Source organism: Molothrus ater, chromosome 12 (assembly GCF_012460135.2).
Source record: "Molothrus ater isolate BHLD 08-10-18 breed brown headed cowbird chromosome 12, BPBGC_Mater_1.1, whole genome shotgun sequence".
In the NCBI taxonomy this organism is placed as follows: domain Eukaryota; kingdom Metazoa; phylum Chordata; class Aves; order Passeriformes; family Icteridae; genus Molothrus; species Molothrus ater.
This window is the reverse complement of record NC_050489.2, coordinates 14,884,095-14,910,394: the sequence shown is the minus strand read 5'-3', so window position 1 is coordinate 14,910,394 and position 26,300 is coordinate 14,884,095. Positions and strand designations below refer to the sequence as shown.

The window sequence follows — 26,300 nt, the reverse complement described above, 5'->3', positions numbered from 1 at the left end:
CTCCACGCCAGCGCGGGGCTCGGGCGCAGCGCGCAGGCCGCGGCCCTGCCGCCGGCGAGGCCTCCTCCCGCCGTAGGTGATCGGCCCGGCCGCCGCCGCCGCCCTTTGTGTGCGCCTCGCCGGGGCGGGGGCGGCCCCGGGCGGGCAGCGACCCCCTACACCCGAGCCCAGCGCGGGGCCTCCCGGCGCGGCGGCGGTGAAGGCCTCGGGGCGCCGTCCCCGCGCTGCCAGCGGGGCCGCCCGATGGGGAGCGGCGAGCGGCGGGCCGGGCCTGGCCGCGGGCTGCGGCGGCGGCGGCTGCTGGTGGCCTGCGAGCTCCCCGGCCGCCCCCGCGCCCCGCGGCCCTGAGGCGGCCCGGGCCTGGCGGGAGCAGCCGGGCCATGCCGAGCAGGCCGCCTCGCCAGTTTGAAAGTACCTCTGCGCTCCCGACCGCGCTCCCTAAATGGTTGTCGCTTCCCACCTCCCACGGAGGGATGAGTTAGGCTGGAGCTGGCGCCGACGCGGGTCCCCGCGCAGAGCCCTCGGTAAGCCAAGGTTGGTATCGCTCTCCCCTGCGAGGGGCGCAGTCTTCCCTCCCCGTTAGCCCGGGGTGCGCCGGCGGTGGGTTCATCCCGCCGCGGTTCGCGGTGTGTGCGGGGGAAGGTGGCGTTCGGGCTGGGCTGAAGTTTGGTGTCCCGCCGAGCTCGGTGCAGGTACCGGCACTGCGAGCCCTCGCTCCGTCAAGGTGAGCTCTGTAGGAGAAGGAGGGCATCCTGCGTGCCTGCAGGGCTGTGATGGTGCCCCTGGGGGCTTTGCTGGAGCACAAAATAATGAAGTGTCCCCACAGTCAGAGGTGGGTCCAGGACTAGCTGAGCTGCGGGGCTCAACCCCGTCTCAACTGAGTGCCAGTGGAGGTGGGGATGCTGGGGAGTGGGATTCTCTGATGCTCTTTGTTGCATAGTTTTAACCATAAAAAATATTGTTGTGGTAGACCAAGGATTTCCTTACCCTGAGGGCAGGTGGTTTGACACAGACCTGGGGGTGCTCTCAAGGCCCAGGAGTGCTGGTGGCTGCTGCTCACCAGGGCTTGCACCTTCTTCTCTCTTGAGGTGTGTTGACACTGCTGCTATCTGCTGCTCGCTGGTGGGTCTTATTCTTCTCTAAGTTGTTGCCAGGTTTTATTGGACATCTCACTTTCCAGTGAGCCTGATGATGCTCTGTAGCAAGGCCAGGCTGCGGATCTGGCATAGGTTGGTTGGCTTCAGTGTACTTTTATTACATGGTTTGGTAGGAGGTTCAGCTAAGCCGCTGCTTTAACTCCACTTTTATCTTCACAGAGTGATCCCTGTGTCTGAGGATAGGATAACACTGAGGGCAAATATTCTCCTGAGCTCCCCGGCTCTTCCAGTCTAGAAGCGCTGCCCAGAGAGGGGGAAATGCTTTGCATGCATCCCTTGGGTAATGGGCTCGATATCCAGGCTGCAGGAGGAGCAGAACCGTTTCACAGGGCTGTTTCAGCTGGGGTGGGATCATGTTAGAATGTGTAAAATCTAACCCAGTAGCTTCTTGATTGCACAGTGTTTGGTGCATAGCCTGTGCAGAGAGACCATGTTCTGGGACAGTGCCACAGCAGTGCTGGACATCCACTGACCCTCTCAAGGCTGAGCTGAGCAGCTCCTGGGCAGTTTTGCTGCCTCTCGTGAGGGCACAACACCTAAACGTGTGCCTGGCTGTGTCCAAGCAGAGCCCAGCCCTTTTCAGGCTGAGAACTCCTTGTCCCAGGCCCTTTGCACAGCAGCAAGTGCAGCTCTGGTTCTGCAATGGCTTCTTGGTAGCTTTGCAGGGATGCAGGAGAGTTTTCAAAGAGAGACATGGGAGAAGGTTGATAGAGAATTGCCCACATTTCCTCTAAGAACTGACATGAGCTGTCTTCTTTCCTGCAGAGAGAGCTGCTCCCTGGGTTGTATCCTGTGCCCCTCACAAGTGTGAGCACGTCGCAGCCAGCACGGAGAAGAGCCTCCTCTCCTCTTCAAGGCACTTGCCTCTGCCTCCTGTTCCTTTGTCCAAAAGAAGGAAAAGCCAGACCAAATCAGTCCATAAAGAACCTGTGCTGGTCTAAGGAGGAGGCTCTGGAGTCCGTTCACCGCTTTTCTTTCCAGGATCCTGGCTGTGGGCTGGATTTTCTGGTCTCAACTTGAGGGGATCATTTACAGGGAATCAGGATCTCAGAATCTTTGTGTCTTGCTTTTACTTGAACCCTTTCATCCGGGAAGCTGAAGCTATCACTGCTAAAATCCCATTTTTTTCCCCAAGCATGTCAGAAAGCTGGCAGCAGCAACAGCAGCAACCACAGCAGCCGCCGCCACCGCAGCAGCACCACGCTGGGGCAGCCGCCCTCCCAGAGCACTCCATCCCTCCCAGCACTGCTGACAACCCCCTGGGCTGTGCCGTGTACGGCATCCTGCTCCAGCCAGACCCTGGACTGCAGCACCACCAGCACGCCCCCATCCAGGCTGGAGAGCCATCCCACAAGTGCGGTGTGTGTGGCCATGACCTCGCCCACCTCTCCAACCCCCATGAGCACCAGTGCTTGCCAAGCCATGACCGCTCTTTCCAGTGTACCCAGTGCCTGAAGATCTTCCACCAGGCCACCGACCTCCTCGAACATCAGTGTATCCAAGTGGAGCAGAAGCCCTTCGTGTGTGGGGTTTGCAAGATGGGCTTCTCCCTCCTGACCTCGCTGGCGCAGCACCACAACGTCCACAACGGCAACGCCATGAAGTGCTCTATTTGTGAGAAGACCTACAAGCCTCCCGAGGTGGAGCATTCACAGCCTCTCGACCCCTCGGAGAAGCCCTACAGCTGCTCCATCTGTCAGAAAACCTTCAAGCACCTCTCGGAGCTGTCCCGGCACGAGCGCATCCACACAGGCGAGAAGCCGTACAAGTGCACGCTGTGCGACAAGAGCTTCAGCCAGTCCTCCCACCTGGTGCACCACAAACGGACGCACAGCTCGGAGCGGCCCTACAAGTGCACGGTGTGCGAGAAGACCTTCAAGCACCGCTCCCACCTGGTGCGCCACATGTACGCCCACTCGGGGGAGCACCTCTTCAAGTGCAACGTCTGCGAGCTGCACTTCAAGGAATCCTCGGAGCTGCTGCAGCACCCCTGCACGCCCAGCGGGGAGCGGCCCTTCCGCTGCGGGGAGTGTCAGAAGGCCTTCAAGCGTCCCTCGGACCTGCGGCAGCACGAGCGCACGCACAGCGAGGAGCGGCCCTTCAAGTGCGACCTCTGCCAGATGAGCTTCAAGCAGCAGTACGCGCTCATGCGCCACCGCCGCACGCACAAGGCCGAGGAGCGCTTCAAGTGCAACCTGTGCGAGAAGGGCTTCGTGCAGCCCTCGCACCTGGTGTACCACCAGCACGTGCACGGCATAGAGAACCTCTTCAAGTGCAACGTGTGCCAGAAAGGCTTCAACCAGTCCTCGGAACTGCTGCGGCACAAGTGCGTGCAGAACGCGGAGCGGCCCTTCAAGTGCGCGGTGTGCAACAAGTCCTACAAGCGGGCCTCGGCTCTGCAGAAGCACCAGCTGGCCCACTGCGCCGAGAAGCCGCTCAAGTGCACGCTCTGCGAGAGACGTTTCTTCTCCTCCTCGGAGTTCGTGCAGCACCGCTGCGACCCGGCCCGCGAGAAGCCCCTCAAGTGCCCCGACTGCGAAAAGCGGTTCAAGTACGCGTCGGACCTGCAGCGGCACCGGCGCGTGCACACGGGCGAGAAGCCCTACAAGTGCTCCTCCTGCGAGAAGGCCTTCAAGCAGCGCGAGCACCTCAACAAGCACCACAGCGTGCACGCCCGCGAGCAGCAGTACAAGTGCATGTGGTGCGGGGAGCGCTTCCTGGACCTGGGCCTGCTGCAGGAGCACAGCGTGCAGCACACGGCCGAGGGTGCCTACCAGGTGGCTGCCTGCTTGCCGTGAGCCTCCCGCCCCGCCGTGGCTTTCAGCTTGCATGGGACGCTCCCGAGCCTCTGCCTTCCCTTCCCTCTCCAACCTCCAGGGAGTGTGGGGGAAAGGGGGGGCACGGTGTGTGGGCAGGTAAACTTTCCTCTGGCCTCAGATATGCTGCCTGTATCGAAGTAGCAACAGACGACGTGGACATCTCAAAGGGGTGGAAAGGAGAGGAGGGAGGTGGAGGGAGGAAGCTATGCCTGTAGATGCCTGGTGTTCCCTGGACTGTAGTTTGTGCTGTACCTGCAGTTCCAGTCCTGGAGCTCAGCTGTCTGTTGCAGGCACCAGCTCTTTGCGTGCAGCCTTTTTCCCCTGTCCTGCTGGCACGGTTGGTGGGGAGGATTGGGTGATTCTCCTTCTGGAGAGGGTTTAGGAGCAAGGCAGAGCCAGCCCTCCTTTCTCCCAGGGAGTGCTGCTTGGCATAGAGATGGCAGATTTCTGCTGCTGGGGTCTCCCAACTTGGTCCAGGCTCAGTTGAGGGCATCATTTCAGATCATTAATGTTGATTGACTGCCCCAACCTCCCCTGCTCTCCCTCCTTCTAGAGTGTTGAAAGGGAAAAGCCATGGGGCTTCACAGCTCCAAAAAGCACTTTGGCATTGCTGCTTTTGCAGTGGCTGGCTGTCACACTCTGCAGGGGTCTGAGTGAGCCTGCCTGCCCCCTGTCCCTGCCAGCTGCACAGGGAGCTGTAGGAAGCTGCCACCAGAAAGCATGGCACGGAGCACTGGGAGGAGGTCATGGATTCTCCCTCTCTGGAGACATTCAGAACCCACCTGGACATATTTCTGTGTAACCTGCTTTAGGTGACCCTAACTTAGCAGGGGGGTTGGACTAGATAATCTCCAAAGGTCCTTCCAGCCCTAAAGTTCCATGATTCTGTTACAGCATTCATACCCTGCTCCCAACCAAAAGCCTGCCATTCAAGAGCTGCTTCCCAAGGCCCTTAGCCTCCTCCTGCCTTGCCTCCAGCCCCTTGAGCACCCCTTGGGCTGACTGTAGTACCTCCAGCAGGGTCAGGCAATGGGCTGTCATAGCTCCAACACTAAGGGGTGAGATGAACACTACAATAACCTACAGCTGTGAGCCAGGAGAATCCTTTATGGCCTGCAGGCTCAGCTCCATGGGGAGGGCAAAGTTAGCAGTGGGTAAAGGAGAAGTCTATTTTTTCCCCTCTTGCAGGAGTCCTGTTTTACCCCTTTGCCCTTTCTTTACCTCGTCTGTATTCTTCAGGTTTTGCACACTTCTTGTAAACATCACTTAAAAATAAATCTCCCCTAGCAAGGTTGATGCAGCCTCAGGTGTTTTCATCTGCAGGAATTTGCTGGCTTCTCATGTCCAAGAGATCCATTACATGTCAGTTAGATGCCTTGGAGGTTGAAAATGTGCCTACTAGGTTGTCCCCCAGCCTTCCCCCTCCATCTCTCCATCTTTGGAGATACTGAGTGTCCCTCTGTGGAGATGTTCAGGCCCTGGCTGGATGTGGTCCTGAACAACCTGCTGCAGCTGACCTGTGCAAGCAAGGAGTTGGACCTGGGGGTCTTCAGAGGTCCCTGCCAGCCTCAGCTCAGCTCTGCTGTTGGCTGGTACTCCTGTGAGGTTGCAGTGAGCAGCAGCCAGGGTGTTGCCCCTGTGCTCCACGAGTGATTAGGACAAGGTTAATGACTCTTGTCCATGGCAAGTGTAGACAGATTAACCTTGCAGAGGGTTGGACTGGGCCTGCATCTCTTTTGGGGGACATTTGTCTGAAAGGTGGAGAAAGGCTTTAGTTTTCCATTTCCAGCATGGTGAGGGGGAACAGGGTGCATTTTCAGGGGCTGGGACAGGGAAGTGACAGGGTAGACCCTGGGGCTGAGTCTTCTTCATGTGCAACTTTAAGGTGATTAAAACAGACTGTGCTCTCTGCTGCCCAAGGAAGAGGGACCCATGATGGTTATCTTACTTTGTGCTGCCTCAAAGATGTAGAACTTCCTACCAAGTTTTCCATCTGTGTTTCTTTTTCCTCTTTTTTTTTTTTTTGTTTTACCTTTTTTTTAAAAAAAGCAGTTTGTTAAAATTCATTAAAAATACTGTATAGTTTAACTTGATGTCATACTGAATCTTTAAAAAGCAAAAGAGATGTGGTAACTTGGATTTTTAAAGAGCTCTTTAGTTCTAGGTAACTGGTTTTTGCTGTTTAATATGTAGTAAGTTCAGTGTATACTTTACTGTAGGAGTAAAAGAGAGTCCAAACAAAGGAAGGCTAATCCTGTCTTTGCAGAAGGGCTTGGTGGTGATGGAGGCTGCAAATGTGGGACCAGATGAGGACTGTGGCACTCACCTGAACCCTTGCTCTGTTCCTGCCTTGGTTCCTCTGCTCTTTGCCAGCACAGCTGCCAGGGGTTCAGTGGTCACTGGCAGCCAGGATCAGTGCCCAGGGCTCAGAGCTTGCAGAGAGGCTCAGCTTTGCTAGGAGGGGATTGTGAGATAGAGTCAGCTGCAGCCTCCCTGAGCTGTTGTGGCTCTGCTGTTTCTTTCTGGAGCAGCAGAGGAGGGTTTGGAGAAATCATCAGCTGGATGTGCCCTGCTCTCTTCTCTCCCAGGAGCCTGGGGAGCTGCCTGGGTGACTGCCTGGCACTTGGAGCAGAGGAGGGTGGTGCTGACCCCCAGACACAGCTCCACACTTTGCAGAGCCTTGGTACAGCTGGACACAGGAACTGTTGGGGGGTGTTTCTCTTCTGCTGAGCAGCTGGGAAAGCCCTGGATATCCCAGTGAGGCTCTGCCTAGGATGTGGCAATGGCCAAGCAGTGCCCTGGGCAGAGAGACTCATCTGGGCTGTGTGCATGGGCCCCATGCCAGGGAGAGAGGGGAGAGCTTGGCAGGGATGAGCCCAGGTCTAGGTCATCAGCTGGTGAATAGGGGCCTCCAGGTTCAAAAACATCATGGTGCAGGATTAGAACATCATTATTAGGCCTGGCTGTGAGTCCATGGTGTCTCAGTCTCTTGTTTCATTTGCTGCCCTGCAGGAGCCCAAATCCAGCTGAAGCCCATGGAGAACATGCAGCTGGAGCACATTGCTCTGTGGGGTGGGCACTGAGTGGCCACAGAGAGCTTTGGGTATATTTTTATAGGAGCATTTTCTAGCTGGAAGCAGCAGTGTTGCCTACAGGGCTGGGGGAAGCAGGTCCATCTCCATTGCTGTGCCTTTAGGTCAGGTTGTGTCCAGTGAGGTGGGAGGAGGTGGAGGCAGCAGGAGGCACAGGAGGGTCAGGAGCACTGTGCTGCTGTGTGGGGAGGCACAGGCTGCCCTGGGAGCTGGTGTCCCTGGGACATCACACTGCAGGGCTCTGCTCACTGCTGGTGTTTCCTTTTCAAACCAAAGAGCAGCTGGGGCCAAAGCCCTCTGGGGAGTAAACCATGTCTCTACTCTGTACCTGTTGCACTTCACTTCTGGTGTTTATTTCGAGCAACTTTCAGGCTCCAGCCTCTGCTTGGCCTCTTGCATTCCTCACTGCCCTGCAGCACCCCAGAGAGTTGCTGTGCTGGAGCTGGTGTGCCATCAGCCCCATGGCAAGTGCTCCAGGCAGTTCAGGACCTGGCTGCAGCCCACCTGAAGATGCTGAGGGGCTGGGTAGGGGGCTCCCTCCCAAAGGGTGGCTCTCCTTGGCAGGCAGTCTGAGTAGGTGGAGAGGAGGGTTAGGTTGGGCAGAGGTTGTGTGGGTGTTCTCCAGGACATAAGTCCTGCTCTCTAGGGCTGTTGTTCCTCTGGCTTCCTGGGTCCAGGAAAAGGTAGTCTATAACCTGGGCTTTTATTGATCTTCACTTCCCCTGACCCTACCTACAGGATGCCTTTAGCTGTCTCAGCTCTTTCCTTTCTACAGCTTATACTTTTAAAAGACATTCTCAGCTTCTTTTCTTTGTTCAGTTCTTTATTTGTAAGCAGTGGTTTGTTTTTCATTCCTTCTTCCACACTGATTGTGAAGTCCCTTCCTTCCTTCCCACCTCCCTCTGCTCTCCCCAGCCCCAAATTCCTTTCCCAGGCTGAGGCTGGATCCCAGTGATACCAAACCACTGATGGTGAGATCAGGTGTTTAGGACCTGAGTCTTGCTGGAATGCAGTGGTCCTTCCCCACAGCAGGCCATCCATTTCACTGAGCATGGGCAATGCCTGTGACCTGGCAGCTTGGCATGGGGTCCTGCCCATGCTCTGACAAGTGAATCCAAGCCAGGACCAAGAGCCAGAGCAGAGCTGTAGGAAATGGAGACTGGGGTGGGAGCTTCCATTTCCATCTCCAAGGCTGGGGATTAGGTCAGGGAAGGACTGTCAGCATTCCTGGGAGGTGTCCTGGCACTGGGGTGGGCTCAGGCAGTGCAGTTGGTTCCCCTGGGAGTGCTGTGGAGCAGCTGTGTGCATCAAGCAGGCAGCTGAGCTGAGTTAGCTGTGGCAGGGACACCCCTGGGACCAGGGGCATGCTCAGGTGGCCATGCCAGCTCTCTGGTGAGCAGATGCCATCTCTGCAGTCTGGGTGGGAAGATGTTCATGCTCTGATCTTGGGGCCCATGTGCTGGACTGGGGGACAAAGGGGAAAGCATCCTCTGACTGAGTTTTGGGACCATCTCTGGGCACTCAAGCCTGCTCTTGCAGGGAGGAGGGAGGAGAACACTTTCTGCACTTCCCTTGGGTATTTACTATCAACTCCAGGCTGCAGCTGAAGCCTGGCCATTACAAAATAGGCAAAACCCTCTTGTTTATCTTGTTATACTTCAGAGTTTGACTCTCTCCATTGGGTGGTGAGTTCACCTGTGGGAAGGTTCCTGTGCATGCAGGTGAAATGCTGAGGTTCAGTAAGGGCAGGCCAGTGAGGTTTGGGGCTGCAGCTCCCCCCAGGCCCAGGTGAGGACCCAGCTTCTCCCCAGCTTCCTCTGCAGCATCTCCTGGCAGCTGCCCCTGGCACTTTGTGGACATGAAGATGCTGCTCTCACAGCGTGCCTGGGATGCTCAGTGGGGAGAGCAGGACCACAGGTGGCAGCTGGACCGTGGGCTTGTTTCTGAGTGCCTCCAAGCCGTGGATCTGAGGGACTTCATGGTCAGGGAGATTCCTGGGCACCTCCCAACCTGTGCTCATGACTCCAGCAGAGTTTCTCGGGCTGTCAGGAGTCACAGCCAAGGTTGCTGAGGTTTGTGTGGCTTGCAGTGCCTTTAACACTGCTCTCCATGTGTTTCTAAGATGATACTCCATGTATGTGTGTATATATATTGTAATAACACATCCCGCTCTTCTGTGTGAGTGTCAAATGGTTTTGCTTTACTAATAAATTTATAGTTATTTATACCTTCCTGTGGGTGTGTAAGGTTTCTGGAGAGGAGGCCCTGTGCCAAGCACTGCCTCCTCATCTGTCTTTATGCTCTGTCTGGCTCTGCTTGGGGTTTTTTTTCATGTTTTCTTTCTTTCCCCTGAACTTTTTCAAAGTAGAATTGATGGTTCATCTTCCTGGTAACCAGAAGATGCAGGGTATGAGCAGGCTCCCAGGGGCTGAAAGCAAACACAAGCAGAGGATGCTGAGTGGTTTTGCCCCTGCTAGAACTGGAATGATCCCTCCCCAGGTCAAAACTCCTCTCTGGGAGCTTCAGGGCAGGAGCAGGCAGGAGTCTCTTCCTGCCCGAAGGGAGCAGCTGTTCATGGAGCAGAAACTGCTGCGTGTTGTGCTCTGGGATGCCAGCCCCACATCCAACTGTTCAAGCTCTTCCTGAGAGTTTGTTCTGCATCCCTCCTCCTGTGACAGCACGAGAGGAGCCTGCTACAGAGCTCTGAGGCTCGGCAGGATGGGTACTCGTTGCCTACCCATGGAGCCAGGGAAGGAGGAAGCAGGTCAGGGAGCTCTGGGCATGCAGAAACATGCTGGACATGGGCCACAGAAGCCATGTCGGCACCTGGATTCCAGGGTGTCATTGTGGCCAAGATTAGGGGCAGTGGGAAAGGCTGGCAGTCGTGCAGGGCTGGAGGTAAACGGATCAAGCAGCAATTGGCAGGCTCAGCAAGGGGAGGCTTAGCCCAGCCCAGCGCAGATTTGCTGTGGTTGCTCAGGAGCTGGGGCAGAGCTGTGGGTGGAGCACCCTTGGCACATCACCTTGTGTCACCGCACGGGGTTTCAGCAGCTCCAGTGCTGCTCCTCTGCACATCCCTGCACCCCCTGCCCATGGGTGAGACTCCTGCCTTCCCCACATCACTGCTGGTGAGTGCCTGGGGTACCTTTGGGATTTTGAGAGCGCTCAAACCTGTTTGATTTTGGGTTTGGTTTTTTTTGGTTTTTTTTCAGCACCCTGCTGCACCAAAGGCAGGCAGGCTGCTGGAAGCCGGGGCACTCAGGACAGCTGGGTGGCAGTAATCCCATTTGCAGGCAGCACAGGGCTAATCCCCGCAGAGCCCTGAGCCGATCGGGGTGGCTGGGGGGGCAGTGGCGAGCTGCAGTGGCCAGGGGAGCCCTCCGACCCACGGTGGCTGCCCAGGGAGGCAGTGCTGAGCCCGCGGGGGTAAGTGGCAGCCAGGGAGGCGAGGGAGGCTCTGCAGGGCCACCTCTGCCATCCCAGGGGGTTTGGGGATCTGAAACAGCCGGGGGAGGAGCTGTGCTGGTCCATGGGGAGTGATGCTGCGAGGGCTGGGTGGTGTGGAGGTTTCATCAGCTGCTGGGGGGGAAGGAAAGGCCACGGTGCTCCCTGCTCCAAATGGGGCTGTGGGTCTGTGCCCTTCTTGCTCTTAGAAATGAGACCAAGGCCCTTTGCTGGCTGGCAAAAGGAGCTGCCACAACAGGTGGTGGCACCGCTGGGTGCCTGCAATGCAGGGTGCAGAAGGCTGCCAACTCTTTCATGTCACTGAAGGCAAATCCTGGCTCCTTATTCCTATTTCTTTCAGCAGCTAGTTTTGTGGGGACCCACAAATGTTTCTGCCCATTTCTTGTTCAGATCTGGCAGAGGAACAGACTCTGCCCTCCACTTTCTCTCCCAGACCAAGGACAGGGATATGGTCCAGGCTGTTACAGCTGCACAAACTCATGGTGAGGGAGGAGGAGCCCTTGGCTGACAAGAGGGGCACGTTGCAGCCTCAGGGGACTTTCTCCAGGATTGTTTGGGCTCACTTGTGCCCATGGACCCTGGGCTTCTTTGGGACCAAAGCATGGGTGGAAATGCCTCTGCTGCAGGCACTGGCAGCTTCTCCTTGCTGTTCCCAGGGTGTTCACAGCTCCTTAATCCCTTGTACCCAGTGAGATACAAGGTGATTTAATTGATTTCTGGCTGTCAGGCCTCAGGAGGTGTTTTACAGCCACTCTGTCCAGCTGTGGGGTCTGGGGGTCTCTGAGAGAGTGCATGGAGTTGCAGGCAAGCAAAGGGCTGAGGGCACACATCACCCTTCCTGCAAACCCCAGCCTGGAGTTTGGCTTTGGAGAGCCCCCAGTGAGCCATCTCAAGGGAACTGAAGATGTCCTGCATGTCTGAAAGCTGCATGAGGGGTTAATTCAAAGAGCCCAGTGCTGAGCAGCTTCCAGCCTCTTCCTGCTGCATGTGGGACTGGGATTGAAACTCCTGTGCAGTCTCCTGGCCAGGCTGGAAGGAGCTCAGGGCTCTGCTTCCTTTTGCCCTTCACAGGTAGCACCTGTGGCTGTCTGAGGTGCTCCTGAGCCCTTCATTTTGGGCAGAGTGGGGTATCTTTAGAGGGGCATTTTGGGCAAAGCACAGCCCTTCAGAGAGACAACAAGAAGTGACACCCCCAGTTTGAGCTGGCTGAGAGCCCCCAGCTCTTGTTCAGTACCTAAGGGGAATGTGCAGCATCACTTGGCTCTGTATCCTAGCCTGGCTTCACAAAGGGAAGGAAGGGACCCAAAAAGACCAAGCATCCAGAGCTTGGACAGCTCTGCAAAATCTCACTTTTCCCTGCCCTATCAACATCACAGCAGCCAGTGCTGGGTGCCTTTGCTGCCTTTGCCAGAGCACCCAGCAGGTGCCCCAGCAGCCACCAAGTCCCTGGGGTGTGGCTGAAAGGTGGTGGAGCAGAGTTGTTTTGTAGGGACAGAAAGAGGGGATTTGTGTGTTGTGACATGAACTTCCTCATAAAAAGCATCTTCAAATTACTGTTCAGCTTCCCTCAAATGAAAAATGATGGGGAGAGTAGGGCAGAGCATCACAGCTTCTGTGATCTATCTGCAATGGCTTCCTAGTCAGGACAGGTGTGAAAATAAAACACCTAACTGAGGAGTTACCTTCAGGAAAAGCAAGTTTAACTGAGATGGTGAGAATAAAAGAGTGTTTATTTTGCTCCCAATAGCAGTGAGGGATGAGGGCTTAGCTGGGGTTTGCTCTGGTTGTGCCGCAGTGCCGTGTTTCCCACGCAGGACCTGGAGGCAGAGGGACACCAAGGACCTTCTTGGGCTGCTCAGGAGACAGCCCAGTGAGTGGCTGGTGTTCCTGGGCAGTGTGCACCCCCGTGCTGGGCTCCTGCCAGCTGGAGAGCCCAGGCAGTGCCCACAGCCAGCGGGATGATGGGCTGGATTGACCGGGTGGTGCCCCAGCCCCCCGTGCCCCACGTGGCAGAGGAGACCCCTGTGCAGCCAGCCAAGGTGAGCAGGGAGCCAGCCTGGGGGGTGATGGGGACATCATGAGCATGGTGAGAGGTGCCTGGTGCCTCTGCGTCCATCCCCAGCACTGCAGCATCCCCAGCAGGGAAGGGGGCTGGGATGCATTCCTGCAGGAGCACGGGGAGTCCCTGGGGTTTGCAGCCACCTTTGAACAGGGACAGTGTCCCCTGTGCCTCATTCTCTGCCACCTCCTGCCTTTTGTCCTGAAGGCACCGACAGGAAAGGCTGCTGGCCCCACAGATGCTGCTGAGCGGGCACGCACGGAGGGTAAGCCCCACATGGCTCAGGCTGCGCATCAGTGCTCCTTTACCCTCCTGTCCCACTCCTGCCTGGCCTCCTGGGGCTGCCAGAGTGGTGATAGGAGCTTGTCTCATTTTCCCCTGCTGCTGTTGAAGAAATAGAAAAGAAAGTGACCTTTGTGGCTTCTGAGGAATCAAGTTCTGTGTTTGACAGGTACAGCTCCTGCACCCTTTGTGCAGCATGATTTCTTGGGATTTTGCTTTTTGTTGGGGATGCCTTGGATGGTGTTCCCAGCTTGACTCACCCGTTTCCCTGGCAGTGTGGGGAGCAGTGTGCTCTCCTGGCTCTCCCATGGGCTGGAGAAGGTGATTCCCCAGCCAGCCCCAGCCCCAGGGCTGCAGGCACTCGGGAAGAGCTTCGAGACAAGCATTGACATTGCTGATGAGGTAGGAGACAGATCTGGGAAATTATTTGGTATATTTGAGCTTCTGCCTCTTTTTACCTTTTCTTCTTTTTTCCTTCTTATCACTCTCCCGGTGCTAACTGGGAGCACTAAACCTGCCCTGCATGGGTTTCTACATTCATCCATCCTTGGGGAAAGGGCAGGTTTTCCCCCTCTTGGGCTGTCAGGTTTTCAGACAATATGTTTGGCTTTTCAGACAGAGGTCCAGGTCATTGGAGATGAGGACGACGATGGTCTGGGTAAGGAGAGCTGGGGGTTTGTAGCGTGCAGCATCCTGGGACTCCCCATCCCACTCCCCGGCTGGTGACGCCGGCACTATTGTCCCCTTGCGCTGGCTGATGGGGACACCTGAAGCTGCCAGCAGTGCAATTCCCCATGGCCACTGCAGTGCTCTCCTTGCAGAGATAACTCCCTTCGATGCCGAGGAGGACGTGTCCGAGGGGGAGCCGGAGAGCACCCCGGAGCAATGGTGGGTGCCCGGCCGGGCCGGGGGATGCGGGAGGGCAGCAGGGAGCAGGATGAGCTCCCCGGAGCAGTGGTGGGTGCCCGGCCGGGCCGGGGGATGCGGGAGGGCAGCAGGGAGCAGGATGAGCTCCCCGAGCGCGGCGCTCTCCCCGCAGGGCAGGACAACGAGTGCTCAGCTGGCTCTCCCAGGGCTTCGAGAGGATTTTGCCGCAGCCAGAGGGGATGAAAAAGCCGGAGGTGAGCGCTGCCTAGCTCGGGAGGAGCGGGGGCTACCGGGCAGAGAGGAGAATGGGGCGAGCTCCCTGCCTTCATCCTCTGCACAGCTGGGACCCTGGGGAGGAAAACCCAAGGGAATTCCGCAGAGCAAAAAGAGACCTCTGGTGCTGTCCCGGTGTTCCTCCACCCTGATGCAGGGAGAATCCTTCCTTTGGGACTGACGGGCTGGGGTCAGCAGCGCTGGTGTCTGGGTTAACTGTTTGTTGTCAGGGCAGTGGGGCTGAAACTAGAGCGGGCAGTGTGTGGGGCTGAGCATGAGGGGCTGAGCATGTGGGCATGAGCATGAGGGGCTGAGCATGTGGGGATGAGCGTGTGGGCATGAGCATGAGGGGCTGAGCATGTGGGGATGAGCGTGTGGGGATGAGCGTGTGGGGCTGAGCATGTGGGGATGAGCATGTGGGGCTGAGCATGTGGGCATGAGCATGTGGGGATGAGCGTGTGGGGCTGAGCATGTGGGGATGAGCATGTGGGGCTGAGCATGTGGGCATGAGCATGTGGGGATGAGCATGAGGGGCTGGGCATGTGGGCATGAGCATGAGGGGCTGAGCATGTGGGGCTGAGCATGTGGGGCTGAGCATGGGGGGGTGAGCATGAGGGGATGAGCATAAGGGGCTGAGCATGTGGGGCTGAGCATAAGGGGCTGAGCATGTGGGGCTGAGCATGGGGGGGTGAGCATGAGGGGCTGAGCATGTGGGGATGAGCATGTGGGGATGAGCATGTGGGGCTGAGCATGAGGGGATGAGCATGTAGGGATGAGCATGAGGGTCCTCTTGTGCTGGGGACATGTCCACCTGGGGTGGCCTGAGGCCGTGGGCAGTGCTTTGCCACGTCCATCCGTCCCTCTGTCCCTCTGCAGACAGAGCCGAAGGAGAAGAGTGAAGGCGCGGTGGAAGGTGAGCGATCCGATCCGATCCGCGACCCCGGCTGGGCCGGGCTGGGCCGGGCCGGGCTGGCCTCGTCTCCAGGATTCCCTCTGTGCCAGGAGGGGTGGGGACACGCGTCCCAGGGGTGGGGACAAAGGTCCTGCCATCCTGGCACAGCCCTCCACAGCCTGCGTCCCCATCTGTCCCCATGTCCTCACCCCAGGCAGGCTGCCAGGGGAGCCCCCGAGGCCTGTCCCTCTGCGGGACAGGGCGACCCTTCCTGGCTTGCTCCACTTCCCAACAATTTATGACAGCTCCATTGCCAGTCCTCCTTCTTTCCAATAAACCTGAGCAGGCACAGAAGGGACTAAAACCCAGGAGAAGTCTAAACCCAGCGCTCCAGGCGCTCCAAGCACCACAGCGGCAGCGAAGGCAGTGGCAGCCCAGGGCCAGCCAGAGCCAGGGGCTGCCCTGAGCCCCCAGCCCGGGGCTGGGGATGGCACCAGGTAACCACAGGGGCACCTTCTGCCAGGCTCTGCTGGCCACAGGGGTGGCTGGTGCTGGAGAAAGGCTCTGGCTGCCAGCCCTACCAGGGGTTTCTTGTCTGCAGGATGTTCAGCTGGTTTATCCAGGGGCTGGAGAAGGTGATGCCGCAGCCGGTGACCAGGGAGAAGCAGGACACACAGGTAGGCTGCCTGATGGACAGGGAAAGAGCACGGGAACACCACATCCCTGATGAGCAGGGCGTCCCCTGCCCTGCAGATGCCACTAGATCGGTGCTGGGACCTGCTTTGGGCTGTCACCCAGTTCTGTCGGGAGAACAAGTCCCCATGACCTGCTTAGCTGATGAAAGCCAATGTTTGGCTTCTGAGCAGCAGGAGATCCTGTAGCATGTGCTTTCTTTACTGTTCCCTTGCCTTTCTGTGCAGCACTGGCTGGTGTCCAGGCTCTGGCATCTCATGCAGGTGTGGTCCCAGCTCTAAGGAGAAGCACCAGCAGCTTTACAGAGTTCTCCTTTCCTTCCCTGGCCCCCAGGCAAACCCCTGCTCTGTACCATTGAGTGTGGGGATGCTCATGCCCATGGCCAAACCATCCAACTTGCCACAAAAATGGGGTATTTAGAGTAAAAGGGCTACCTGTACTGAAAGGGGCATTGAGGGTAAAAAATTAAGGGTTATTGAAAATGAGCAGTGTCTCATGGTTCCCTTCTCCTCTTGACAGGGAGTGGCCACAGCAACCTCGAGTCCTGTGGAACAAAGTAAGTGATGGCTCCATTTCTTCATGGTGGTTTGACTGCCAAGCTCTTTATTGGCTTTGGTTACTGGGAAGAGGGGTCACTGGCACCTTTATCCCCTGGTCTGCCCTGGGTGCCAGCTCGGGAGCCCCTGGAACCCCCCAGGGAAGCCATGGGAGGCTGTTGACACTTGAGAAGAGGGAGCTGTTGCTGAGCTGTGTTATGGGCTTGGTAAAACTCAGGCTGAGGGAGTCTCCAAGTGCAGCATGCCACAGCCTCAGGTCCTGGGTTTTCAGGTTAGTGCTGAAACCAGGGTCTGTCCTGAGCTGTGCTGGAGCTGGAGGGATTTGATCAAAGAATTTACAAGGAATTCAAACCTCCTGCTTTCTTTCTCTCCTTTGGTGTTTGCCAAACCTGGTGTGAGATGTCTAGGAAGGTACCCCAGGAAAACAAAATGCTGGGGTTAGATGTCTTAGAATGGAATCTGCATGGTTGAGGGAAAACCTGCAGGGTTCACACTGCTGCATGCCCATGGAGGGCATCAAGCACCAGCTCTGCAGGCAGGGGGGGCTTGGCTCCCCACTGCAGCCACTTTGGGGGATGCTGGACAAAATGCAGAGCCACAGCTGCCTCTGTGGATGGTCTGAGCAGGGTTACACACCCCTGTGCAAGTGCTGTCCCTTGAAAGGAGTGGCTGGTTGGGCTGCGGGAGCTGCTGATGGCAGCAGGGACAGTTGAGGCACATGGAAAATGCACACCCCCAGGGATATGCTGGGAGGTTGCTCCCAAAGGCCAACAGCCCCTTGGCAGAAGCTGAGAGAGGGAAATCCTGGGGGAAGGCATTTCTCCATGTGTTTGTACAAACTGGAGCCCTGTGTGCTGCCATGGAGCTCGGGAAGAGGCAGAGCCAGGGATGCTGCTGGGTGAGCACAGCCCTGGTGCCCAGCTGGCTTTGGTGCCTTGAGGCATCTCCAGGTCACTTAACCTGCCCAAGGAAGGGAATTATTGAGTCAAGCAAGAGATCTGCCCTGGCACCAGACTGCCAGCACACTCATTAATGTTTTCCTTCTCCTTTTGTTTCAGGGGGCAAAGGGGCTTAGCGCCTCTGAAACAAACGGAAAACGAAGACCATGGCAAACCAGCCCTTCCCACACCCAAAAGAGACCAACCTGAGGAGAAAGCACAGCTGGGGAGGAAAAGCAAAGGGGAATCTGCAAATGGTGTCCAGCTCCTTCCCAGCTGGGGCAGTGGGGACCCAAGGCTGGCACAGGGACCCAGCCCCAGGGCTGTCCCACTTGGCTCCCTCTTTGCTCTGGGAATTGGAGCTGCTGGTTTTGCAGGATGGTGTCTGTGAGATGGGAGCTATAATTTACAGGATGGTAGAAAAGCATCACTCAGGACACCTCAGTGGCAGAAATCCTCTTGCTGCAGTCTCCCAGCACTCCTGGCCCTGTCAATGCCCCCACATCTGAATATTCACCCCAAGACCCCCAGCTGAAATCTCCAGGCTTCTTTGAGTCAACTTCTGCCTCTGAGGTGTAATGTTATAAACCTCTTGAAGCTCTTGTCAGCTCCTTGTTGCTTTTCTTCCATAACTGAGTGTTTCCTCCCAGCAAGTGGAAAGGGCTCTGATTTGCAGCAGCAAATCAGGAGGGTGAGGTTATCTCTAGGTGAATAGGTTGGAGTTCATGGTTAAACATATTTGCCCAGGCTCTTCTTCTGAGAGAACTTACCCCAAACTCTCCTTACCCCCAGCTATGGCTGCTCCCTCCTGAAGCTCTCAGCTCCATGGATGCAGCAGCAGGAATGTCCCAGCAGGGAGGGGATTCCAGGGGCTGTCTCCAGCCCAGAGGTTGCAGGCAGGCATGGCCAGGGCAGGCACGCTGGGCTCAGGGCAGTGGGAGCCCCAGGTTTTGGATACTGACCTGGGAGTAGCAGTCTGGTTTGGGTTGTGAGTGACCTTTGAAGATGATCTGGTCCAACTTCCCTGTCCATTGGACAAAGTTGCTCCAGGCCCTGTCCAACCTGGCCTTGAACACTTCCAGCATGGAGCAGCCACAGCACACTATTCCTTCCTTTTGTCCAATATGAATGTCCCTCTTTCAGTTTAAAACTGTTGCCCCTTGTCCTTACAGACTTTGGTAAAAAGCCTTTTTCCATATTTTGAATAAGCCCCCTGATGTATTGATAGGCCAGGTTAAGATCTCCCGCTGTTGCATCTCTCAAGGACCATCCAGGCAATTCTAACAATGAGTTGTGAGCCAGGAGACCCCTTGAGATCCACCCCCTGTGTTTAAAATGAATCTTGCTTGTACCAGGACACAGTTTTAGTATTTACCACATTTTCATATAATGTATCCAAAAGCCATGGTGTGCTTTAAAAGCCATTTCCGTGATTGCTGCCCCGTGTTTTAATTAATGGAAATCCAGAGGGAATGGGCTAAAGGCATTGCGGACACCATGGGGTGGGTAAATAAGCCACAGATATGACACTGCACAGGTTTCCGGCCTTTCTGTAGTTCACTTTGCACATTTCCTATTAGCTTTGCTGTGGACATGTAAGTTTTGCTGTCAGGCAGACCTCAAAATAAACTGGTTTTCCAGCGAGCGGATGTGCTTCCTCCTCCTGTTTCTCTGGTGCGAGCCTGATGTGGCAGGATGGGCACCCCTGGGACAGGGAGAGGGCTCCTCATGGGTCAGACTCTTCACTCTGCAGCTGCCTAAACCCAGTAACCTGCTGTGGGTTTTGCCCTAGAGATGCTGGGAAGTGCTGTGGGATGTTCCTTGGGGAGGGTGCTCAGAGCAGGCAGGACATGGTGCTTGAGTGCTGTGATGTGGGCTCTGGGTTGGGTCTTGCAGACCCAGGGCCCTTGGGCTGTGCTAGGGCAGAAATTCACATAGGGGAAAGGCTTTGGGCTCTTCCAGATTGCAAGGAGGGTGAAAACATGGCCTGGAGGTGGGCCAGGACACTGCTGGTGGAGGAGGCTGCACGTGCAGGGCAGCCAGCACTCATCTGTGTGCAGAGGATTGTGGCTTTCATAGACTCACAGCATGGTTTGGGTTGGCAGGGCCCTTAAAGCTGAACCAGTTCCACCCCCCTTGCTGTGGGCAGGGACATTTCCACTAGACCAGGTTGCTCAAGGCCTTTGTGGGGTTTTGGCTGTGCTTGGCAGAAAATGGTGAATTTTCTTCTTCCTTCTGACAAAGGAGCCCAAGGCACCTGGGCAGCCCAGCTCAGGGGTGATGCTGTTGAGTCAGGGACAGAAAGAAAGACTCCAGTCCTCAGGTGGATCAGAAGGCCCCTTTAGTGAAAGTTGTGGGTCTTTTTATCATGTGGTAATAAGGTGATCCTTGACTGGTCTCAAAGTAGAAGCATCTCACTCACACTATTGGCATACTTTGAACAGCACACTGTGGAGAGCCATAACTATAAACAATGGTTACAGAAAGAGAGATAATAATTGGTTTAATTCTTTTCCTCAAAGATTCCCAGGCTCTCCCAGCCTGGGAGAAATTGTCTCTGTTCTTTCTTGGACTGAACTGGGAATATCCACACAGGGGCAGCAGGGCTGCCCAGCTGCCCAGGCTGAGAGCTGCTTCAGCACTGCCCCGCTGAGCACAGCAAACCTGGGCCCTGCCCTGGCTCTGGAGAAGCTGCTGCTGTCCCTGTCCCTTCATCACCTCCCTCTCCCCGGTTCCTGTTTCAGTTCATGCAGCCCCTGGGCAGCAGGAGGAAACCCATCTCATCCTGGAAGAGATGGAGGATGGCCAGATGAATGAAGAGATGACAGCCCGGGCTCACGAGGCTGAGCTGCAGGCAGATCCTCATTCCCTTCCCACCATACAGGAGGAGCCTCAGGAAGAAGAGCCCAGGTAGGGGAAGGGAGATGCTCTTGATGGGCAGGTCTGTGTGCTCTCCAGCCACCAGTGTGGTGGCCATGGGAGGGAACAAGCCTGTCCCTGGGCATCCATCCTTGCAAGGGCTGGTGCTGGCAGCCAAGGTGCCTGTTTCCAAAAAGGAGGACATCCCCCAGCAGGATCCAAAAGGTGCTTGATCAAATATCTTTTTCTCCTGGTGTCTCAGGTTAGTGCAGAGCCACGGGAGCAATGCTCACAGTGCCTTGCAGAGGACAGGTGAGGGAGGCTCTGCTTGGGCTCCTGTGAGTAGAATTTGGCCCCAGGGCAAGAGGCTTTGTTCCAGCAGTGGTGCATGCAGCTGGAATGCCATTCAGAAATGGAAGCTGTCTCTGTATAATTCACCCTTGCTTCTGCCATAGAAACCATGCTGGGGTCTGCCCAAGGGCTGGGCAGTGTGTTCAGAGCTGGGGGGGCTTCAACTCATGAGCTTCTCCTTTCCAGAATCTGTTTGTGCTCCCCAAACACTGCCAAGGGGGATGAAGAAAAGGAGGAGGAGGAGAAGAAAGAGGAGGAGGAGGAGGAAGAGAGGAAGAAAGAGGAAGAGGAAAAGAAGAAAGAAGAAGAGAGGAGAGGAAGAAAGAGGAAGAGGAGATGAAGCAAGAGGAGGAGAGGAAAGAAGAGGAGATGAAGCAAGAGGAAGAAGAGAGGAAAGAAGAGATGAAGCAAAAGAAAGAGGACAGGAAAGAGGAAGAGGACAGGAGAAAGGAGGAAAAGGAGAGGAAGCAAGAGGAGGAGGACAGGAAAGAGGAGGAAGAAGAGAGGAGGAAAGAGGAAGAGGACAGGAAAAATGAGGAAGAGGAGATGAAGCAAGAGGAGGAGGAGAAGATGAAGCAAGAGGAGGAAGACCGGAAAAAAGAGGAAGAGGAGAGGAAGAAAGAGAAGGAGGAGAACAGGGAAAATGGGGAAGAAGAGAGGAAGATAGAAGAGGAGGACAGGAAGAAAGAGGAAGAGGAGAGGAGGAAAGAGGAAGAGGAGAGGAAGATAGAGGAGGAGGACAGGAAGAAAGAGGAAGAGGAGAGGAGGAAAGAGGAAGAGGAGAGGAAGATAGAGGAGGACAGAAAGGAAGAGGAGAGGAAGGAGGAGGTGAAGAAGAAAGAAGAGAAGAAGAAGAAGGAGGAGGTGAAGAAGAAAGAGGAGAAAAGGAAGAAAGAGAAGGAGAGGAAAAAAGAGAAGGAGAAGGAGAAGAAGAAAGAGGAAGATAAGAAAGAGGAGGAGCAGCAGGAGAGTGCAGAGTGAGTGGCTCCCGTTGCCTTTAGGGCTTTGTTGGAAACGAGCGATTGCAGCTTTTGTTTCAAGTGCGTTCACCAGCTGGAGAGGCTGAAACACCCACGGCAGAGCAGAGCTCCCAGCCTGGCAGGCTGGGCAGGGATGGCTGTGCTGGGCAGGGATGGCTGTGCTGGGCAGGGATGGCAAGCAGGAAGGATGGCAGGAGAGAGGGATGGCAGGAGGGATGGCACGCAGGAGGGGTGGCAGGCAGGAGGGGTGGCAGGAGAGAGGGATGGCACGCAGGAGGGATGGCACGCAGGAGGGATGGCACGCAGGAGGGATGGCACGCAGGAGGGATGGCACGCAGGAGGGATGCTTTGGCCACCGGCTGCCCCAGGGCTCGCTGCTGACGCGGCACCTGGTGACAGGAGCGTCTCCTGGTGACTCGGGCTCCGTCTCCATCGCGGCCGCCCGTAGCAACCGCAGCCCCTCCTGAGCCTTTGGGAGGCGGGAGCTGCCAGCTTCGGGAGATGGGCCGTGCTGTTCAAACCATGCCCATTAATTCAGGGCACTCGAGATTATTTTGAGTGCTACAGAGCTGAATGTAAAGACAGGATGATGTGTTGATGCTGCTTCATACAAGTAGGTACAATTTTACATTTTTTCCTGTTGTAGAAAATAGCCGAGCTCTTGTGGAAGGTGGTGACTTTGGTCTGGATGCTATTGGGAGACATCTTTCTGCTCAGATTAGTAGTTTGCTCTGATTTCACATGAGATAAACATTTAGGGATTTATTACCTAGCACTACAATATTATTCTGTGTTAATTCCTCTAAAGTAGCTAGATTTTCAGGAAGGAGCTGAAAACACATGATTACTCACTGTTAAACCCATATGTTTGTATTTCATCAAAATCTGTTCCTGGAGCTTCATTGTAGAAACTTGAGCCTCAGTTGTGGAGTGAATGAGATGCTACTCCATCCTTCAATGTGTTTGTTTACTGGGAAAAGAGAGACCAACAGGTCTCCCTTGGTCTAGTTTAGGAAGGAAAGATTGTTTTTTTTTTAGTTTAGATTTTCTAGTTTAGGATGGAAAGATTTGTGACCACATTTGAAGGGAGCATAATTTTAAATATGAAGGGGGGAAATTATTAAAAATAACAAAACAAATATTTTCATGCATTTAGCTGTCTTAAAATTCTCATTATGCCAAATCCCTGCTTTGCATTTCTTGCCAGGAAAGAGCAAATCAAGAGGTAAATGCACAGAGCAACATTTGAGGTGCTTTCATTTCAGTTATGAAGTTATATTAAAGCAACAAAATCAGTCTTGAGAGCCCCTTTGTCAGAATGGTGGAGCTGAGGCCTGTGCTTGCTTAGGAAGGAAAATGAGAATTATGTGTCCTGGTGGTGTCTTGCACAGGCAAACGTGGGATTTGAATAGTGCCTGTGGGAAAGCCTAACTGGAAATTAGATTTTGGCTTTTTATTTGTCCCATTTTAATTATATGAGAAATGATGCACAGGAGGAGAAACATTCTGCCTGGATCTTTCTGCCTGTGCAGGTTTTGCCCATGGCCATGCAATGCCCTGATTTATTTATCACCTCTCACCTGGTCTCCCATGCAGTATTTTTTCTCTACCTTCCAGACCCCTGCTGCAGCCTCCTTGTCCCCCTGCTGATGAGGGTGTGGATGAAGCCTGCCTTGCCCAGGAGGCCCTCAGGGCTGAGCAGCTGGAGGAAGTTGAGATAAGTAATCTGCAAGGTGCCCTTGTGCAGGTACAGCACCGCTCCCTGCTTGGCCCCCTGCACTGGGCTCCTGCTCTGCCCGGGGGCTCAGAGCTTCTCTGAGGGGATGCAGTGCCCTGGCAGGAGCAGGCTGGGCTGGGCACAGGCCATGCTGCCCACCAGGGTGTCCCCATCCCTGAAGCTGGGCCAGCAGAAGTGGCTGTGGGTGGAGGGAAGGCTCCTCTCACCCTCCAGTGTGGGCACTGAACAGGCTGAGAGTCTGAGCAGGAGGGACATGGGGCAGCCAGTCAAGCTGCAAAGGCTGCTCTTGCACTGACAGAATGGGCTTTTTCTCCTTAAAATGGCTTTCTTTTTCATTTTGAAGGTGGAAGAGGAGACAGCTGAAGCTGCTGAAACTGATGCTGAAGGTACAAGGTGGATGGTGCCAGACTGGGATGGAGTGAGGCAGGGATGGGGGGAGAATCCAGCTTCTCCTCTCCTGCTGGCAGGGAGCAGGGAGCTGACTTCTCTGCAGCCTGCAGGGCCAGTCAGGACTGTTCACAGGGCAAAACATCCTGTGGGCACAGCACAATGGCAATATTGGCATTGTCTGGAGCTAGCTCTGAATGTACAATGCTGTTAGTCCTGTTGATTCAGCAATCCCTGATGTGAAATAAGAGTTTCTCCTTCAGCTGGAGGATGTACAGGGATAAAAGGTATTTTCTCTACCACTTTCCTCCCTTTGGGAAATAACCAGTGGCATAAGACACATTTTAATATAACATTTTAGGAAGCAACAGTTGGTAATGAAAATTAGGTGGTGAGTTCCCATTGCAGCCTGACTGAGCAGAGGCACATCCTGGCAGAACTCCACTGGCATCAGGAAGTTGCAGAGGGAATGGCTTGCCCTCACCCCTAAGATTCTCTGCATGCAGCCCTTGCAGAGGGACAATGATGCTGGAAAATGCTGATTTGTCAGGAACTGTAGTGATAGGACAAGGAGTAATGGGTACAAAGTGAAAGAGGGGGAATGTAAGTTAAATTATTAGGAAGAAATTCTTCCCAGTGAGGGTGGTGAGATACAGAAACATGTTGCCCAGGGAAGTTGTGGATGCCCCAAGCTCAAGGCAAGGCTGGATAAGACCTTGACCAACCTGGAGTAGCAGATGTCCCTGCCCATGGGACACGACCTTTAATGTCCCTTCCACCCCTTAACCTTCTATGACTCCATGAAAAACACGTGCTGGGATGCCCAGCACTGCCACCAGCCCCTGTGAGCAGCAGCAGCAGCCCCAAACCCGGGTCAGCCCCACATCCCTGCCGTGCCACATCCCTCCCTTCTCACACCACTCTGTTCTGTTGCAGCTGCAGATGCCTTGTCCCTTGCTTGAAGCTCCCAGCAGCTGCTAGCAGCATGGCCAGGCGGGCCCAGGACGTCGAGCTCTTCCAGCTGGTGCATGACAAGCCCTGGGCTGGCAGAGCCCCCTCCCCTGCTGGCCACGGGGCTCTAGAGCAGCTGCCCAATGTCCCCAATGTCCCCAGTGTCCCCAGCTGCCGAGTCCCCGCTGCCACCCCTGTCCTTGCCACCAGCAAGCCAAAGGCTGGAGTTGTCAACCCCAGTTTTTGCACTGAGGAGCACTCCCCACTAGGTATTAGAGATGTTGGCTTTGATGCCTTGTGTAGCTAGAGGGGTGCAGGGGGGGTTCCTGGAGTAGTTGCTTTTTTTGTTGCTTTCTGGGAGGGGGGGAAGAATTAAAAAAAAAAAATAAAAGCACGCTTCATGTTGCAGCACAGAGGCTGGGGAACAAAACCCACGTGTTTGTCTGCTTCTGCCTCATCACTATGTGCCTTTTTAGCCAAGCCTAGAGAATGTCTGCAAATGCTGTGTGTTTAGAGCTGCTCAGAAAAGCTCTTCTGAAGGAGCTGCAGGCAGAGGGTGCAATATCACCACACACAGTTTTCTCTCCAGCATTTGTGCAGCCTGCTCATGCTAACAGGAGAGGAAGGTGGAGGTTTGCTGCTCATGGCTTTCTGCCTTTTCTGCAGCTTTGCTTTGCTTTGTTTTTCACCAGCAAGCTGAATTCTGCTGCTTTTCCTGACATGCAACAGGATTTTAACTTTGCTACCCAAACAGGCTTTTTCTCAGGCATTTAATCCAGCCACACTCTGATCCCCTAGCTTCACATCAGTGTGAGGTAGGAGGAGGTGCATGGGGTCTCTCAGATGTGTGAAAAGAAAGAAATCCTGCAGGAATTAATTTTATTTTGTTGAATAGCTAAGAGAGACATCACACTTCACAGCCAAGTGACTGTGAGGTCTGGCCAAGGTAGCCCCAGTGCCATTTCTCCTTTGGACAACTGGCATCTTTCTTTACCCACTATAAACATCCAACCTTCCTGCTTCTGACCTTGCCTGTGGCAGGAAGCAGTTATTACCTCTGCAGAAGAAAGAAGCCATAAATGCTTATTGAAATAGTGCCTTATTCTGCATGAAAAGCAAACACTGTGTGGTTCAGGGCTGTCACAATCCATGTGTTTGCATTCAGAAGAACCAGGAGAATCTCTACACCCTGGGAGGCAGGTTTGCTCCTGGAAATCCTGGGTTCCTGCATGGCACCTGCAGCTGGGAATCCTAATTTCCATGGTTTTCCAAACCACAGGAGCCCAACACTCAGATGGAGTAGCTGCAATCACTGCAAGCTGGGCAAGCAGAAGGGCAGCAGATGGCAGTTCTTAGACTGTTAAAAACCGGGCAAAAAAAAAAGATAAAGAAATGCTCCAAATGCTTAGGAGAAAGGAGAGCCAGGCAAGAAGGGAAGGGAGGGAGAAGGAGAGTCCTTCCCACACTCTGCAGGGCCTGGGGGCAGCTCTGGGCTCTGGGGAGCCATCCTGGCTGCAGGGGGGTCCTGTGCCCCCCTCACCTGCCATTATTGTCCTTCCCCACGGAGCAGGTCATCCCCCCACCGTGGAGATCAAGGATGTGGACAGCCCAGAGCGTGCTGTGGAGATCCACGGCACCTATGGAGAGCTGCCTGCTGCCGGCGCTCCCAACCTGCTGGCCGTGCCCGGCGCTGCATCCCCCAGGTACGGCTCTGCAGGGGCTGCATCCCCCAGGCACAGCATCCCCAGGTACGGCTCTGCAGGGCACAGCATCCCCCAGGCACAGCATCCCCAGGTACGGCTCTGCAGGGCACAGCATCCCCCAGGCACAGCATCCCCAGGTACGGCTCTGCAGGGCACAGCATCCCCCAGGCACAGCATCCCCAGGTACGGCTCTGCAGGGCACAGCATCCCCCAGGTACGGCATCCCCAGGTATGGCT

At 55.4% G+C, this 26,300-nt stretch overlaps 2 protein-coding genes across 3 annotated transcripts in view; both read left to right on the top strand.

Annotated features, from left to right (window-relative positions):
* Positions 1-327: 327 nt before the first annotated feature.
* On the top strand, positions 328-9,295 carry ZNF319 (zinc finger protein 319). Of its 2 annotated transcripts, none has more exons than XM_036390281.2 (2): positions 328-524; positions 1,923-9,295. In XM_036390281.2, the coding sequence occupies exon 2, from the start codon at positions 2,294-2,296 to the stop codon at positions 3,953-3,955; it is 1,662 nt and encodes a 553-aa protein (XP_036246174.1). In that variant the 5' UTR covers positions 328-524; positions 1,923-2,293; the 3' UTR covers positions 3,956-9,295. The 2 variants fall into 2 exon arrangements, with proteins under 2 accessions (XP_036246174.1, XP_036246173.1); XM_036390280.2 differs by having other exon boundaries at positions 328-534.
* Positions 9,296-12,435: 3,140 nt separating this feature from the next.
* The window catches only part of CNGB1 (cyclic nucleotide gated channel subunit beta 1), a 28,684-nt gene continuing 14,819 nt past the window's right edge, over positions 12,436-26,300 (top strand). Inside the window, exons 1-18 of the mRNA XM_054516187.1 lie at positions 12,436-12,572; positions 12,800-12,857; positions 12,986-13,043; positions 13,150-13,276; positions 13,490-13,532; positions 13,696-13,762; positions 13,914-13,995; positions 14,891-14,927; positions 15,253-15,403; positions 15,508-15,583; positions 16,119-16,155; positions 19,839-20,004; positions 20,491-20,608; positions 20,650-21,281; positions 22,902-23,031; positions 23,366-23,440; positions 24,374-24,629; positions 25,931-26,063. Of these exons, the coding sequence (XP_054372162.1) occupies positions 12,492-12,572; positions 12,800-12,857; positions 12,986-13,043; positions 13,150-13,276; positions 13,490-13,532; positions 13,696-13,762; positions 13,914-13,995; positions 14,891-14,927; positions 15,253-15,403; positions 15,508-15,583; positions 16,119-16,155; positions 19,839-20,004; positions 20,491-20,608; positions 20,650-21,281; positions 22,902-23,031; positions 23,366-23,440; positions 24,374-24,629; positions 25,931-26,063 (2,327 nt within the window). The 5' untranslated portion in view covers positions 12,436-12,491. The remainder of the gene's footprint in view (positions 12,573-12,799; positions 12,858-12,985; positions 13,044-13,149; positions 13,277-13,489; positions 13,533-13,695; positions 13,763-13,913; positions 13,996-14,890; positions 14,928-15,252; positions 15,404-15,507; positions 15,584-16,118; positions 16,156-19,838; positions 20,005-20,490; positions 20,609-20,649; positions 21,282-22,901; positions 23,032-23,365; positions 23,441-24,373; positions 24,630-25,930; positions 26,064-26,300) is intronic.

What these genes read in the sequence shown, in the direction of transcription:
- ZNF319 (XM_036390281.2), top strand. Translation starts at nt 2,294, where the DNA reads ATGTCAGAAAGCTGGCAGCAGCAACAGCAGCAACCACAGCAGCCGCCG.